The following is a 16,311-nucleotide window of genomic DNA, read 5'->3' on the forward strand; positions in this document are numbered from 1 at the left end:
TCTCACCTCCCTTGCAGGGGGTGCGGTGCTGGCTGTGCTGCGCCCGGTAGCCCTCGATGACCTCCCACTCGCCGTTGTCGCGCTTGATGGGGAAGGAGACGCTGAGCACATGGTTGCAGGGCTTGATGATGCGCAGGATGCCGCGGACGCGGTGGCGCCGGTCCTCCAAGCTCTCGCGGGTGCGCAGCCCCTCCACTAGCTTGTCCTCCACGATGCTGGCGCCGCGGTCGAAGAAGCCCTCCACCATCTTGAAGAAGTTGGGGTCGTCCTCCTTCTTCTCCGCCTCGCAGTAGTGCCGCCGCGGGCACCGGCCCCCGCCCCACGCTGCCGCCGCCGCCCCCCCGGCGGCCGCCGGCCCGCCCGGCTCGGCGGCGGCCAGCACGGAGCCGGCGCCGAGGCGGGACACCAGCAGCTCCCCCAGGTAGCGGTACATGGCGGCGGCCGCCGCTACCCCAGCGCGGGCGGGGCGCGAGGCGACGCTGCGGGCACAATGGGCGCGGGCCGCCGCCGCCGCCGCCTTTAAACGGCCCCGGGGTGGGGGAGGGGCGCGGCGGGGGCGGGGCCCCCTCCCGCGGCACGCCGCGCCTCCGCACTGCGCCTGCGCCACCGCGCCGCCGCCCCGCCCCCGGCCGGATTCGCGGAGGGGAAGGGGGCGCGGCGCGGGGAGGCCTCGCTGCGGCTGGGCGGAGGGGGCAGAGGGGGGTGTGCCGAGCATGCGCGCTGAGGGCGGCCCCCCCCCCCGCTCCTCTACAAACGCGCTCCCGCCCCTCCCTGCCGCGGCTGCGGTGTGTGCGCGCGCGCGGGCGGTTGTGGCTTTGCGCGAGGAGGTCGCGGGCGCTAACGGCCGCTTCCCGCAGCCCTCGGTAGGTCGGTGGCGGCGGGAGGGGGCCCCGCCTCGCTGCCGCTCCCCGCGCGGCGCCGCTCCCCGCCCTCGCTTCCACTTCCGCTAGCCGCGGGGCTGGCTCTGCGCCCGCGCGCTCGGCCGTTAGCGGCCGTTAACGGTTGGTGCCGCGCGGCGCGGGCCTGCGGCCCTGGACTTCTCCGGGCTCTGGCGGGGTCCTTTCGGCTTGTGCCTCCGCTCTGCGCTCCTGCGCCAGAAAAGCGCCTTTGCTGGTGCTAGGGGGAAGTAGCCTCCCTTAGAGTACAGGTGAGAGCTTCCAGCCTGCCTCAAGTACTGTCTCCTGTCCTCTGCCCCGAGCAGGTGTGCTCGCAGCCGGCTGTGAAGCCCGGCTTGGCTGTAGCATGCTACCCCTTTGCTACGTAAAAGCTTAGCCTCTTATAATGTGAGTGTGGGTGCAACTAATGCTACTTCCATGTAGAAGAGTGTGTTAAATTTTCCAAGAAAATAAAAAGGATAGTTGGTTTGAAAATCTCCTTTTGAAGGGAGTCTGTTAGGAAAACCCAGCTTATCCAAGTGTGATAAGCTGGCAAGGGGCCCGAGGCTTCAAGTTAGCACCTTTGTCACCTGCTGATGCAGCTGCTTTTTTGCTGACTCAGGTGTTAGTTTCCTAGTGTATCACCTTTTACTCAGCGTTGGCCCATTATGAGGGGTCGATTTAAATGCAGCTCAGGTTCTTGAGCAGTATTAACTCTTAATATTGTTATTAATGTTATCTATTAATAGAACAAGATTTTTGTAAACTATGCAAGCTTTGAGGAGGAAGGTCCACTTTCAGGCTATAAAAAATATAGTATATTATGGTATTTTTTTCACCAAGTTCATTTCCCTTAGGGATGGGCTGCTCCCTGAGAAATGCATGTATTTTTTTTTCTGATTAGTCATATGAGAAACCAGAGCCCTTGTGTTAGGGAACTTGCCAGGAACTTGCTTTATCTCTGTGGGGAATTTTTCTAACCACTATGGACATCCAAGGGCTGTGCTGCAGGGTTTATAGGAAAGAAGTATACCTTTTGCACATGTTTGTCAACAGAAAGCTTAAATGTAGGCTCTTTTAATATAAAATTTTTTTAGGTAGCTGACTTGTAAATTTTATTGTGGTTTTCTGATTTTTCTGTATCCTTAAGATCCCTAATAATCTGTCTTAATGACCACTAATGAGGAGGTTGATTCTTACCTTAATGAGGGTGGATTATAACTGTGGTCTGGAGAGCAAAGGTGCTTGATAGTAAGAGATGGCAGGGGGAAAGAAAAAAAAGCAAGAGAGGAGCTTATTCTTAGGCCAGGTTGTTATTTGGACATTCCCAAGATGGCTTGACAGACAAATCAACTTACTGTCTTGCATTTCTGCTATTGCTCTAAGATAACTTCTACTAAAGTATTAATTTTCCGTTTATGGAGTTGAGGTGTTCTCAGTGGTTGGGTCAGTTTTGTGAGCTATGGTTTTTCTGTCTCCTGTATGTTCTCAGGAGCTAAAGCACAACTTCTTTGAAAGTTCTTAACTTCTGTAAAAGCACAGGAAAGGAGGTGGTAAAAGATAATGTAATTAGTCCTTTCCAATTAGTATTTTCACCTGCTGCTCTAGGTTATTTAGAATGCAATTTCACAGATGCAAAGGTTCGATGAAAAAATGACAGTTAACCAGTCTGCTCAAGTGCATACAGGCTGTTTGCTCAAGTGCATATAGGCTTAGATCAAAGTGAGAAGGCTAACATCCTCAGCTCCTATCCTGTATTCAGCTGTGGCATCTCTAATTTATGTGAACTTTACTTAGTTATCAGCTGCTTGCAGTGATCAGGTTACACTTACAATACATACCTGTGAGTGTATTTGAGCCTCAGAATGGGAGACTACAGTGTGAGAACAAATGTGGAACTGTCCACAGCTTCAGTCATACCATTTTTTTTGGAGTAATGACATCACTGGAGTCCTGTTTTCTAAATAAGACCAGATTCCAGCAAAATACTCAGCAAGCTGTATGCTGGACAATAAGAACAACTAAATAAGCATGTTAAATTTCTTACTCTTTAAATATTGCAAATGATAGATATCTAGGATTTTTTTTCTGTATTTACGTATTTTCATGAATAGAATAATGTGTACAGTTTACAGGCACTTTGCTGACTTCAGCTCCCTACCACATTTTTGTTTGATTCAGATCTCTTGTGGAGGCAAGAGTAACCAAGTTGCCTGCAGGTATTCAAAAAGAATAAGAACAAGAGTCAGTTAACTTTCAGAAATCTTAATACCACCTTTTCTTATATACCCTGCTCCAATCTTTTCATGTGGTAAGTGATGAGTAGTGAAAGCAAAATCTATTTCTTAGACTGAGGAATTTAAAAAATGTGCATGTTTCAGAATGAATTCTAGCAGATATGAAAGCAGTAATTGCAATAATGAAAGAGTAACTGTGTTTTCTTTGTTCTTGTATAGTACGTGGGGTGCCATCAGATGATTCACCTTCAAGTAGCATCAGTGAAAATTCTCTTGGATGGTTTCAAAGGTAACTTTTATTTTGTCTTCACAATCAAGTTTCCCTAACTTTCACTTAGTTTCATGTTAAAAGTTGATCTTTTAAACCATCATCTCTTCATCCATCTGATGAAGACAGATAGTACTTAGGTGTATAGAGTAGATTAGTACATGTGTGGTAGGAACTATCTGTATGATGCATGGATTTTGTGACAAGGTCATACTTAACTCTGTGTATGTGACAGAATGGTATAGGTGTTTATTAAGAAAATCTATGAACTATGTGGAGGGGAATTAGCAAGCTGATTTAATTTCCTCTTCAAGCTTCCCTTAAAACATTATATGTAAACTTTTGCTGATTATTTTTTATTAGATATAGAAACAGTTATGTATACTGTTGTGTATTGGGCCTACCTGAAGAAATCTGTAGTTTTAAGATGTATATTGTCAATTTCATAAGAAGTGCAGTTGAGTTTAGTATATGTCAAATTTTATCTCAAATTTTATTGGAAAAAAAAATCCAATCTAAGACAGAATCACAGAACAATTGAGGTTGGAAGGGACCTCTGGAGATTATCTAGTCCAACCCTTCTGCTCAAGCAGGGTCACCTAAAGCACATTGCCCAGGACCATATCCAGATGGCTTTTGAATAACTCCAAGGATAGAGACTCCACAACCTCTCTGGGCAAATATTCTTATACTAAAGTGAAGTATTATCTGTTTTGAATATACATAAGTGATCACAATAATCTCTTTTCTGTGCCTAATGTGGTTATTAATAGCAGTGACATAAGTTGGAGAAAAATATTTTATGTGTTAAAGTTAAGGTCAGTTAGATTCAGCGTGGTGTTCTCTGTCAAAGTTTGTCAGTTTTTCTGAAACGTTCCTAGGGTGTACTCATCCTGAATTTTCTCGGAAGCTAGGCTAGCTGTTTCCCATTTGCATCCCAGTCTCCTTACTAGCTCACCAGAGTAGTTGAGAGAACCAAGAAGCTGCAAACCAGGGATCCAAGCAAGGCTCAAAAGAACTCTGCTCCTTGTCTAGCCAAGCCCCTTTGAATACAGGGTGACCCCTGGATTGCCTCCAATTCAAAGTTTTCAGAGTCTGGACATCCATTAGACAAAATGTTCAAGCGGAAAGCCAATCAGTACAGTGGGCAGAGAACCCTAAGTTCTTTTTGTGGTAAACGTCAACACTTGCTTCTGGGAACAGAAGTGTATTTTGAAATATTCTGCAAATGGAATTACAGTTATCACCAAGCTTCATGTACACTGTCAGCCATATCGCATGAAGCATTTGGCAGTTCCTAGCCTTTGGGTATAAATACTGGTCATCAGATAAAATCCAAATATTGACTGCATTTACATATGAAAACATTATTTTTCTAGTGAGTCCAGAAATAGTGTGGAGAGATGTGTCCGCTAGCCCAGGGGGATAATCCAGTATCTGTTGAATGAGTTGAAGCTAATTTCTTGTTCCCCATTGAATTCCCTATGTGAGTAATTACATTTTCCCATGCTAAATTTCACCAGAATTTGCATAAAGTACTTACTTTCTCTTTGGACTTGAGTGTTATACAGCATTGCTTTCTACATGAACATGTATACCTAGTGATGTGTATCATACACAGACCTTTGTATTTATTGCTACAGGAGAGTAGCAAGTTCAGTACAAAGCAGCAGCACATGAAATGAATGGAAATTATGCTATGGACAGCTGTATTGTGGGCAGGATAATGTATTGGAGACAATTTTGCATATCACTTATAAAACACTTAGGTATCCTTTGGAAGCAGAATTGCAGTTTTATTTTTAAGATACTGCAAAAGCCACAAGATTAAAATGCAGTTTGTGCCTTTGTGCATCTGAATCAAGTACCATCTTAGACATGGAATAGGCACAGAAAATAATCGTGCAGTATCTGTTTGTACTAAATATATTGAGCATTTAATCAAATAAGTCCACCACAATCTTCTAACTAACTTTTTTGTTTACTACTTACTACCTATAAGTAATTACATTATACAACAGGATAGGACCAGGCACAGATTTAACTGATCTGTCTAGAGCAAGCATGGAGTTTCTCTATTAAGTAGGAGAAAAAAAGTTGTTTACTGTGTTTGTCACAGTGGCACGGCAGTTCCCACATAAACTGTTAAGCCCTGTGAGCTCCAAGAATTCATTTTCTCATCTCTAATGCTATCAGTGTGCAAGAAGATCACTCTGCTGAATGTTCTTATTTCATATTCTGATAATGAGGGGGTCCTCTGCAATTTCTTTCCTCCAGTCTTAATCTACTGCCTTTTTTATTTTTCTAGTTCATTGAATATCAGTTGCATTGTAACTGAAATCTAAATTCATATCTAAATACTAATGTTCCATATAATAATGATTCCAGATAAGTGAACATTTGAAATAAAAGTTGCATTGTTCCATTCTTTCTGATACTGCTGTAGTATATGCTCTAAAATTTATTTAAGCATGAGGATGCTTCTAACCTGTCTATAAGTGCATATATGATATTCCTTGAAAATTTCTTATTTGAAAAAACTTTCATATATTCATTAATTTTCATTTCAGATGATTTCAGGTCTTGATTTAGTCTGTGATCAGCTGTTCGTTAAAACTTACTTATTTTTCTGTCAATTGTGTACTGATGAAAGACCTTGAACCTAGTTTCTTTGGAGGCACACCACTAACCTCTTCTTGAGCTGTAGAAATAATCAATGGAAACAGTTTCTTATCCTTGAACAGCGAAAGCTCACAGAGGCATTACTGCATATATTCTCTTAGTAGATTGAACAACTAAATATGAGATAGGTTTGGAATGTGAGCAATAAGGATGTCCCAGTTTGTTTCCCAACTGGAAGCAGGGTGTCGCATAGTGGTTAGACTAGCTATGCACAGAACTTGGCACGTTCATTCTGTAAGGCAGTATAGCTAAACAGCTGAGACCTGGAGCTATTATTTTATTCCCATCTGTGACTATGAAAAACTTCAGCCCCTGAGTTGCCTTATCTGTGAATGGTTGAATGGCAATTACTGGGAAGATGGGAGGGTATGAGTTGGTCAGGAATACTAACTGTAGTCACATGGATATTCCATGGGCTTGAAATGCTATGCATGTCTCTGTTAATTCTTTGATAGCAGTTCCCCCTAAAGTGCTTTTCTTTTTTTCATCTACCACACTTATTTGCCTTCAGAATGCATGCTCTTTTACATAGAGGGTATACCTGTAGGCATCAAGTCAGTAGTGCTTCACAGTAATCCTGGTGTACTGGAACTGCCTGCGTATCATGACAAAATATAAAATACTGTCAAGCTGCAACCCAGTAATTCTTTCACAGATCTTTAGCTTAAGGTATTCTGAGGTTTTATGAACTGTATTTTCCACCTTCACAATGCTTTGAAATAGAATTTCATACATAATTATTTTTTGGCAGGGGATGTGAAAGTGGAGAGGAGATGGATGTTTGTCTGCAAGTATGTTGTTACCAGTATGCGTTCTTCAAGATGGCAGGGGAAAATATTGATAAAGCATGTTTTCTTTTAGATATACATATTTTTGTAAGAGATTTACTGGTTTCAAGAACATGTAAGGAAGGATGAAAGCAATCTCATCATTTTCATTCCAAATTTGTGAATAAGTTATGATACTCTGTCATTTAGATCTATACCTAAGTGCCACATTTCTTTGTTATATTCTTTCCTTTTTATGCCAAACCAGTCTAGGGCATAACAGGGATGTAAAGGAAGAAGTGTGTGGCACAGTTGTCTGGCTCTACAGGCTTGCTAGAGAGCTAGCTTTACAAGATGCTGTTGAAGGTAGCACATGAATTAGGTGAGACACTATTACAAAATGAACACTTGACTGGAAATCTTCCTTTCAGTCATCTCTGCTACCAGATGAAGCTGGTGAAAGGGCATTTCATTGGCAGCATATGGCATCAATACTTAGACATATCTACTTGGAGACTAAGAGGTAGCCGACCAAATTTAAAATTCTGGTACAGACCTATGAATCCCTTAATTGTCTAATTTTTCTTCCCTTTCTAAATCACTTCAACTGTGGCTTTAGCAGCCATATCAAAGCTGGAGAACAGACTGACAGGTTTTCTTTATAGACTCCCCTTGCCTCAATACAAAAGAACCTGAATTTGGTGATTGTCCAGGCAGGCTGCAGAAGTTATGGATTTGCGCATGCTGTAAGGTTGAGATGTGCTTTCTGTAATTCTGCAGAGTTGGAGAGGAGGTATTTGAATGACTGCTTGTTCAAATAAAGATTTCAAAGCTTCCAATACTTCACTGAGTTATTACTGAGATGCTTAGGCACTTTTGGTCTGAGTTTTATTTTTATATATTATTTTGCATTATTTATTTTTTAACTAAATGTTTTCATGATTGTTAAACTCAAATATAAATTGTTAAGATTTTGTTCCTGTATAAGTAGTAACTTTTTTTGCCTGTGTAGCACTGTAAATGTAGACATGGCAACTCACAATTGTGCAAGTAAAGTAGGAACGTAGTAGGTGCAGCCAAGTAGGAACACTCTTTAGAAAACAAGACTCACTTCAGACTAGCATTTTTCTAAACTTAAAGTATTGCTACAAAAAAAAAAACCCTGCAGTTAGTCAAAATAAGATTGAAATTTATTGTTTTATCATAAGACTGACTTTTTTGTATTTGTCCAGAACTTCTGAAAGAAGGTACCGTTCTTATTTTACAATTCTGTCAGTAGGATTATTAGGCCATTTTTCTAGAGTGTCAATTTAACAGGAGTTGTTAATATTCTCACTAAAAGGTTCTTGAAAAACTTCTCAGTAAATGGAACAAATCCACCAGCATTTCAGACTGTCAGATATTTTCCTGAGCCTTTTAAATGTTAATGATTCTGCTGCAGAAGTCAGAAAATATTGAATAGATTCCGATAACTACCTCATGAGTAAATATAATTTTGATTGCTGTGAAAAGCAGTGGTGCTTATGTTTGTCTGCTTTGAAAGGCCTTCTGTCTCCATCTGTTTATATTGTTGCTGTGCAGGATGACTGAGGTTGCCAACTGCTTATTTCAGCTCTGTGATAAAACAGATATAAAAAGCTCTTCATGTACACAGGAGATAATGTCCTCATCTCTTATTTAGACAGTCTATACATATGCTAAAATTTTCTGTGACATGTTTTGGTACTGTGTTGCTGTCGATATATTACTAACAGGCATTGTAAGATAATATATTTGAGAAATATAGAATATGCTTTTCTTTGCAGCATTTTTCCTGTAATTCCATTTCTGGTTTTCAGATGAGTAGGACAAGAGGGAACTTTGGAGGCTTCAGTTCTGATCTGAAGCCCACTGAAGTCGGTAACAAGTTAATCTGTTGGTTTCATTGACCATTTCAGTCAACATGGCCCTTTATCGAGCCATGGAGTTTTTTGCTGGTCAATGTGAAGACTTTTCCTTTCTGAGTTCCTGTATCTGTGAGGATCTATGAAGGCAGCTGTTCTTGATCTTCACAGAATAACAAATTTATCTTTAGATTTTGTTTACTTTTTCCTCACTTTCAGTTTGAAAAACAAGAGGGGATGACGCAGTTATGAAAAACATTATATTTGAGACTTCCACCTCACTGTTAAATGTGCTTGAAATTTGCTGATTAAAGGATTTGTAAAGGGAAAGCTGGCAGGTAGACAGGGATACACACCTTCACAGGTGCACTGTGATCTTGCAAGCTTTGTTTCCTTAAACAGGGTTAGGAGAGAAGGAATTTCAATCAGCTTGCTTTCTTTCCTGGAAATCACACTGTTAGAGAAGTGCTATGTATTTTAGTCAACATGGCAAACAACAGATAGAAAATATGGTTCACCAAGGGCAAACTGAAATGTGTTTGAAAATAGCATTTAAAATTGAAATTGGTTTTTTTGCAACTCCTGGTGGCCTTGGCTGTCTGATTGGTTAAATTATACCTGAGATCCTAACAGCCTGAAAGCCCAGCATCAGAGACTGCAAACCAGTTCTCTTGCTTTAGTACTGAACTGACAATCAGAAAATGTTATTTACATAAACAAAGTGCATTTTGTTTAAATAATAAACATTAATGCTCGTATACAATAGAGGATACCAGTCTCCTGTAGTGCTTTTTTTGTATTTCTGTTAACAAGATGAACTTTTCTTTCCTCTTTTACTTTTGAAGACATTGGTTATGGAATTCTGAATTAAGCATCCAAACATTTTAATATTACAAAGAAGATTATAGTTAGTGTCCTTTGTGGAAGATGGTGGTGGTTGAAGCCCAAATACAAAAGAGTAAGACTTACCTCTCAAGTTTGTTGGTACAACAGAAATTGATGTTCATCAGAGAAGTCCAGGAGTAAATTGGCTGATGTTTTTCCACACATTATGGATTTCCTAAAAATTTTCAGAGATTGTTCTGGAGGCTAAAAATATATATGAAATATCATAGTCATCTTTCAAAGACCTCAGGAATTGTTCATGGGGCCACCTGGATCTACAGATCCAGGGCTAAAAGTCAGTGTGTTATGTAGCTCATCCCAGAGGGTTCTGAGTGGGGGAACTGGGTCAGAATGAGAAATAATTCTGTTATTTTAATTAAAAATATCCCACTGCAAGAACATTTGAAAACAATTTTGAAAATATTTGTATTTTTAAAAATTAAGTTAGATGTTTTTCAGTCCTCTTAGTCTGTCTTGTAGTGAAATGACTTGATTTGTGAACCACATCCTTGTTCTGTGGAAACACCCGATGTCATTAAAATTGCAGGCTAAGTATTGTGTTTAGATGCTTATGAGGCAATGATGTTTTATGTCTGGCGTGGTGTGCTATACATTTATGACATTAGCTTATGGGCCTGTGGCAAAACATGCACAAACAAAATCCATAGCTTGTTTTCTGTCCTCTTTATCCTAGAATATTTGCTGGAGTCATTGCTGCTGCACTTGGTGCCAACGTGGGAGCAGTGGGCACCTTAAGGAGCAAGGGTGGGATGGGCCTAGTGGTGTGCAGAGGTTTGAGGTGCACCCAGGGGATATTGGCAGTTGACATGAGAAGGGTTTGCTATCACTGCCATAGAATCTGAATACTTAGCTACATATTTCTTATATTCAAATTGAAGATTTTATGCTGTATTTATTTCTTGATTATTCTTTATAGTCTAATGTTGCCAATGTTGGCAAGATAATTTCAAACTTATCTATTGTAATTTGTCTCCTCTGCCTTTTTTTGAAAGTCAATAGGCTGAAGTTAAGCTTATTTTGAAATACTTGCAAGGTAGAGCCTCTATGCATCATTGTTAATAACTGATTTTATCTTCTTTCAAAAGGAGTATTATATTGCTGTCATCTGACTCCCTGAGTTTGTCAAAACAGTAATGGAATTAGTAAAAGTGCTTATCTTGACTTCTTTTGCTTTGCCTTATTGGTTTTTTGGGTAGACAGGTGTTTGTCTTTAATCAGTAAGAAAAAATTAACTGATGGTCTAAATAATGTATTCTTTTAGATCATTAACAGTTACTGTTAGAGAAATCAACTTGCTTGAATAGAGCATGTGCTTTACATTCATCCCAAGTTTATAGTGTATATTAGTATTGTGGCAGTTGTAAAATGTAATATGGGACTTGAGCAGAAATAAAGCTTCTTTCTGATCTTGTGTTAGGCACATCCTGAAGGTAATAGAGGGAAAGGAAGGAAGAAGTCAGTCTCCTTCACTATTTCTGTTCCTTCTGTGCTCTTTATGCCTCACCTACCAGTGAATCCAGACTTCTTGTGCAAATCCGTGAGTGTTATTTAGTTTTAGATTCAATTTATTCTTCCTTACTACATGCTTAATTCAATGAAGGTTATTTTAAGTCAAGGAAATTAATGGGCCTATTAACTGAATGAAAAATGTTATCCTATTTGGCAAAGCATTGTGCTCTCATCACTTTTTTTTTCTCCCAGGCAGTATGAGTCTTAGTCTCATAATCAGAATATAGCACACTGCCTCAGGGCTTACCATTTTAAGTAATTCTTAACTTTAAAAAAAATTAAGGATTAGTTGTGTGGTTTTGCACAACACATAAGGTAAGAAAAAGTACCAGTTTCAAAGAGTGTATAATGTTCCAGAATGGAATAAAAAAGTGTAACACTGGGGACTCTGTGTTAATATCAACTTTCAGTCATTTGGTTATATACTGGTGTGAGTTGGCACCTGAGAACTTGAATAAGCAATGAACTGAGGAATGACTGAGGAAGAGAGCATGTTTTATACGGCATGTAGAGAATTTCAAATACAGAAATAGTATAACCAATGATGACAGTTGAAATGTCAATAGATAAGCTGAGCAGTTAAGTTGAAAAGGATAGTTTTGTGACTTGGCTAAAAGGCAAAGGAGTGTTTATTGAAGGACAGTGCAGTGCTTGAAGTATGAATATGAAACTCGAGTTCTCTGCCTGCTTTAGCTTACTGTGTGAGCTGAAGCAAATTACTAGTCTTTCCTAGCCTCAGTTCCAGTAAGAAAAACAGGAATGGTCACTTCTTCCCCATTTCTTAAAGGTACAGGGAGGACAAACATATCAAATATCATTTGTAACTGAGCTGTTTTGGGGAACTTGCGTGGTTCTCAAATACATAGTGAATATAGGTCAGCACTTACAGAGCATGTTCAATGTTTACTCACAAGGACAAAGGAGAAATTTGTTTGGAATTTGCTTTTCTAATCAACTAATACAATTTTTATTTCCTATCAAATTCCTTTTTTCTCAAGAAATGAAAAAAGTCTCAGGTTCTCTTTGAAGTGATGAGTAAAATATCTTGCCTTGAATGTTTTGTCCTGTATATCAGATCGTATTAAACTTACTCATCTCTTTTGTCTATTGGGAACAAAAACGATGAACTTCAATGGAACTGCAGTTTACCCATTTTATATAGAATATTAATGAAAAATTTCAGTTATGCAGGATTTTCCAGGTTCTCTTGGTTGGAAAGAATCCATGGAAGTTAGGCTAATGGTGGTATCAGATGTTCTCCTTGAGAGAATAACAAATACTGTTTGTAACTGCCTCCATAAGCTATTTAAGCATCAGTTTGGATAAAAGGAGTGATTGTGAAATAAATATCAATTACATATGTGTTTTTTTTCCAGCAGACATTATTTATTTCACAGTTATTTCCACACCATGTGCTTAACAAGATGTCTCTTTCAGCAAGTTTTTAGCAATTTAGATGACCTGAAGAGAATGTAATATAACTTAATCTGTGACTATATTTGGTTATAAAATTTACTTTCTAAAACAGTGAGTAAGGAGAAATTACTTGATAAACAAAGGAAATAGATATTGGAACTGGCATGAGTTCTTTGGGAATGTGCCAATGTAGATATTGTTGCGTTTATGAGTGTGCTATAAGTATACATGTCAGATCAACTTTTTTAGAACAGCATAATTTCTTGGGCTGTGCCTACATTCCTTTTCCGTTTTGTTTTCCCATACTAGAGCGTAAAAGAATATAAACTCTGGAGATGAGATGGACCCAAATGATGTTCCGGATCAGATCTTGAACTGCATGCACTGCTAGTTCTAAACTGACCTGTTGGGAGTACGAACATGTTGCAGTTCAGCTATTCCCTGGTCTTCCCATGTACAGCACGTGACCCCAGCGGACAGTACATTGACTTCCCAGGCATGAGGCTAGTTCATTCCTACAGTCAAGATGAAACCTTTTATCACATCTTTGCTTGTAAAATCCTAATCCTAAAGATCAATCACGAGCTTTCCACCTCTAGTGCTGCTCTTAACATTTAATTCTTGAACTCAGATGTCAGTATTGGCTTCTAAGGTAATGGGATTTAACCAGTCTTGAATTATCATGTGTGCTGTTGTAGGTACAAAGCATGGTGATAAATTTCTGATGTGGAGCCTGGAACTAGACTGGTACTATTAATGTGATGTGGCAAACCCTAGATAACCTTTACATATGAAGAGCTTCAGTCCCCACTGAACTGTATTTTGATCCATAAAAGATTAGCAGATGAGTAGGTCATTACCAATTTTTTTGGTAATTTGGTCTTTTGAGATATCAAGGACTCCCCACTCCTTTCCAAAATGCTGATGTTATCTTCAAGAGTGAGGTTTATTAGGAAGGTAAACTTTGCATTACAGCAGTGTTCTATACAGCAGTACAATACAAGAGGTTTTGCACTGCTCTGAAGTGCAGGATATTATTGATGGAGAGTCTCTTTCTCCATTTCTACATGCCCAGTGAAAACTTTGTTAAAAAAGATGCCCGCTAAACTATGTCATATCAGGGATATTTGGAAAATAGTATCTTCATAGAATAGCTTTCAGGATCAGAGCTTCAGATTCAAAAAATACCTGGATTTAAAATGTAGGTACTCATATTTCTTAAGCAGTGGGTTATCCAAGTTAAACGGATAGGCATAGCTACAAGGACTGGACAGCTGAGTTACAGTTTGGGTTTAGAATTTTAATCTCCTTTGGTGCTGGTAGAGTGTAACTTATTTGGCAAAATAAGAAAATGGCATCAGTATTAAGAGTGATATGATTGTGCAGTTCTTGATTCCTGTATGCCTTATGACGTTACCTTCTCTCTAGTCTGTGCTGACCTTTTTTTAACCAGGAATAAAGTTTTAGATTGACACTGCTTTGTACATCTTTCTCCCCACCTCCATCAAATCAAGTATTTACTTTTGCTTAGTTATGAACATTAAAGCCTTGCCTCCATGCCCCATCACTTACTGTTTTTTTCCTACTGTGTGATCTGACTGTTCAGGTTTCTGTGTAGTTTGTGTTGGCGTTAATCAGCTGCAGTTCATACTATATTGTAATGTCAGTTCATACTGTATTGTAATGTCATACAAGTTCGTTTTGAGAAAAGGCTTTAGTTGATGCATTGAGTATTTTAGCTCTCGTTTGTCACAGGATACCTTGTACTTAATCAATGAGTTATCTTTATTTTGGGAACAAAACTTATTTTTATCTAATTTTCTTACTATAAACTTGATCTTCATGTGTTGCTTTTCGGGTATGTGCTGACTAATGTAATAGTTTAGCCATTTGTTTTGGTTTTTTTATTTTTATCTCTTGATTTTCCTTTTGCTCCAGTAATTCAAAACTGTTTTATATGTTAATGTTAGCACAAAGTGTTGTCACATTTCACTTAACATTAATTTTTTTGAGCCCAGGGCTCTTAAACTGCCATTAGTTTGGACGATATACTAGTTTTGGCTGCACAATGAAGCTTTATATATGGAGCTGTGAACATCAGTATAGTTCTTGCAATGACGTCAGGTAATTCAGTGAGAACATTAGCTGAGATAAGAATACAAGAAGTAGCAGAGTTTGTTCTTTCTTTTATTACAGAGGGGTGACAGTTGTAAAGGTTACAAGTCTCTGTGGAGAAAGATAATAGGTCATACATCCAGTGTAATAACTTTTTGTTTTTCTGCTTTATCTGCTAATTTTAAAATCTTCTCTTTTAAGTTAAGCCCGTATAAGCAGGTATTTATTATTGTGGAATATATGGAGAGGACAAAAGCAATGTCTAATTTGCTCATTACCTGTTACGCTCAAGGCTACAATAGCTGATTATTTCAATTCCATATGCTTCCTAATATAAGCAAGTAAAAACTGGAGTTGTCCAAATCATCAATTAAATAAGGTAGTTTTATCTGGAAAGACTGGCAAGTTACTTCATGCTGCTTCCCCTCCCTTGCATTAATCCTCATTATGTTTTCCTCTAGTTTTCTTCTTTTAGGCTTTTGCGGAAGGTAAAATTCACCTTTGTGCACATGACATGGAACCTGAAGTGCTGCCTAAGTTGTATGTGGTTTTAGCTGTCCTGTAAAATTACCTCAGCTGGCATGGAATAAGGTCAGTTTACAAAAGACTGTTCAAAGCTACTTCTGGATATCAGACTCACTTGTATATTGGGCAATAAATGTAAGAACTCTTTTTAAAAAGATACGTTTCTAACACTGATGCTGCTTTTTCTGTTCTATATTGAAACTTCCCACGAGTATTTTTCAAATATTTTTCTAAAGACTACAGTGATTTTAGCATTATATAGCAATTCACATGGTTATGCGGATAAAAGTTAGCGCTAATACACTGGTGGCCGCATCGGCCTTGTGTACACTGTCAGCCTTATTGTTGCTCTCTTAGTGAAGTTGAAACAAGTTTAGAACTTGTAGCATTTGGTAGATAAAAAAAATTGTATACACAAGGCCTATGAGAGGATTACAGTTCCAGTACACTAAAAATCAAGTAAACTGGGAGGTGAGCATTTTTTCCACCTCTAGTCTTTCCTCATTATATTGAGTTATACTGTTAGAAGTAACGTATAGTTTTACTTCATCTTGGAGTGGCTTCTGACCAAAGACAAATGGATAAGTAGGGTTTCCCTATTTAGTTTCCATCCTTAACTTTTCATACTTCAAGAGCTTTAAAAGCTATGCAAAATTTTAATTTTCCAGATACCTTAATGTTTGTGTCTTGTTGGTTTTGTCAGGACTGTTTGGCAGCAAGGTTGATCATCTTTTATTGTGTAGAGTGCCACCTCTCTTTGAAGAAAGGTGACTTCCTTTCGAAGTGGGCTGCTAGTATGAGTGAACATGTTCAGTCTGCATATATTCAACTGAATTTTCTCCCAAAGTATATGAGTATATGGGGGGGCAGGGGGGGGAGTGGGGAGAAATAGGCTGAGTGGACCATTCCCAGGGATTAAAATGGTGAGAGTGAAATAAATGATGCTGAAGAATTTTCAGATTAACTACTTGTAATGGGTCAAGCAGATAGAGCTGTTCTCATCCCCTTAGTGTAATACAGTCCAAAAAAATGAGGATTAGGTAATATTGTAAGTAAGAAAAAAATTATATAAGGATGTTATTGAATTAAAGCTGTTTGAAGGTACACAGCAACAGAGTCACACTAGCA

At 39.2% G+C, this 16,311-nt stretch overlaps 2 protein-coding genes across 13 annotated transcripts in view; one reads left to right on the forward strand and one right to left on the reverse strand.

The window, feature by feature from the left end:
- Window positions 1–536, reverse strand: part of GLUD1 (glutamate dehydrogenase 1) — a 31,178-nt gene extending 30,642 nt beyond the window's left edge. The window contains exon 1 of the mRNA XM_026116718.2: window positions 7–536. Coding sequence (XP_025972503.1) covers window positions 7–433 — 427 coding nt within the window. The 5' untranslated portion in view covers window positions 434–536. The remainder of the gene's footprint in view (window positions 1–6) is intronic.
- A 105-nt stretch (window positions 537–641) lies between these two features.
- The window catches only part of SHLD2 (shieldin complex subunit 2), a 47,992-nt gene continuing 32,322 nt past the window's right edge, over window positions 642–16,311 (forward strand). The window contains exons 1-5 of one of the 12 annotated variants that reach the window (XM_064513755.1): window positions 642–863; window positions 3,332–3,401; window positions 11,036–11,155; window positions 12,853–13,195; window positions 15,120–15,249. The gene's annotated coding sequence lies outside the window, so the exon portion shown is untranslated. The other 11 variants (XM_064513754.1, XM_064513750.1, XM_026116703.2 and 8 more) reach the window with 11 other exon arrangements.

Source organism: Dromaius novaehollandiae, chromosome 6, assembly GCF_036370855.1.
Source record: "Dromaius novaehollandiae isolate bDroNov1 chromosome 6, bDroNov1.hap1, whole genome shotgun sequence".
Lineage (NCBI taxonomy): Eukaryota > Metazoa > Chordata > Aves > Casuariiformes > Dromaiidae > Dromaius > Dromaius novaehollandiae.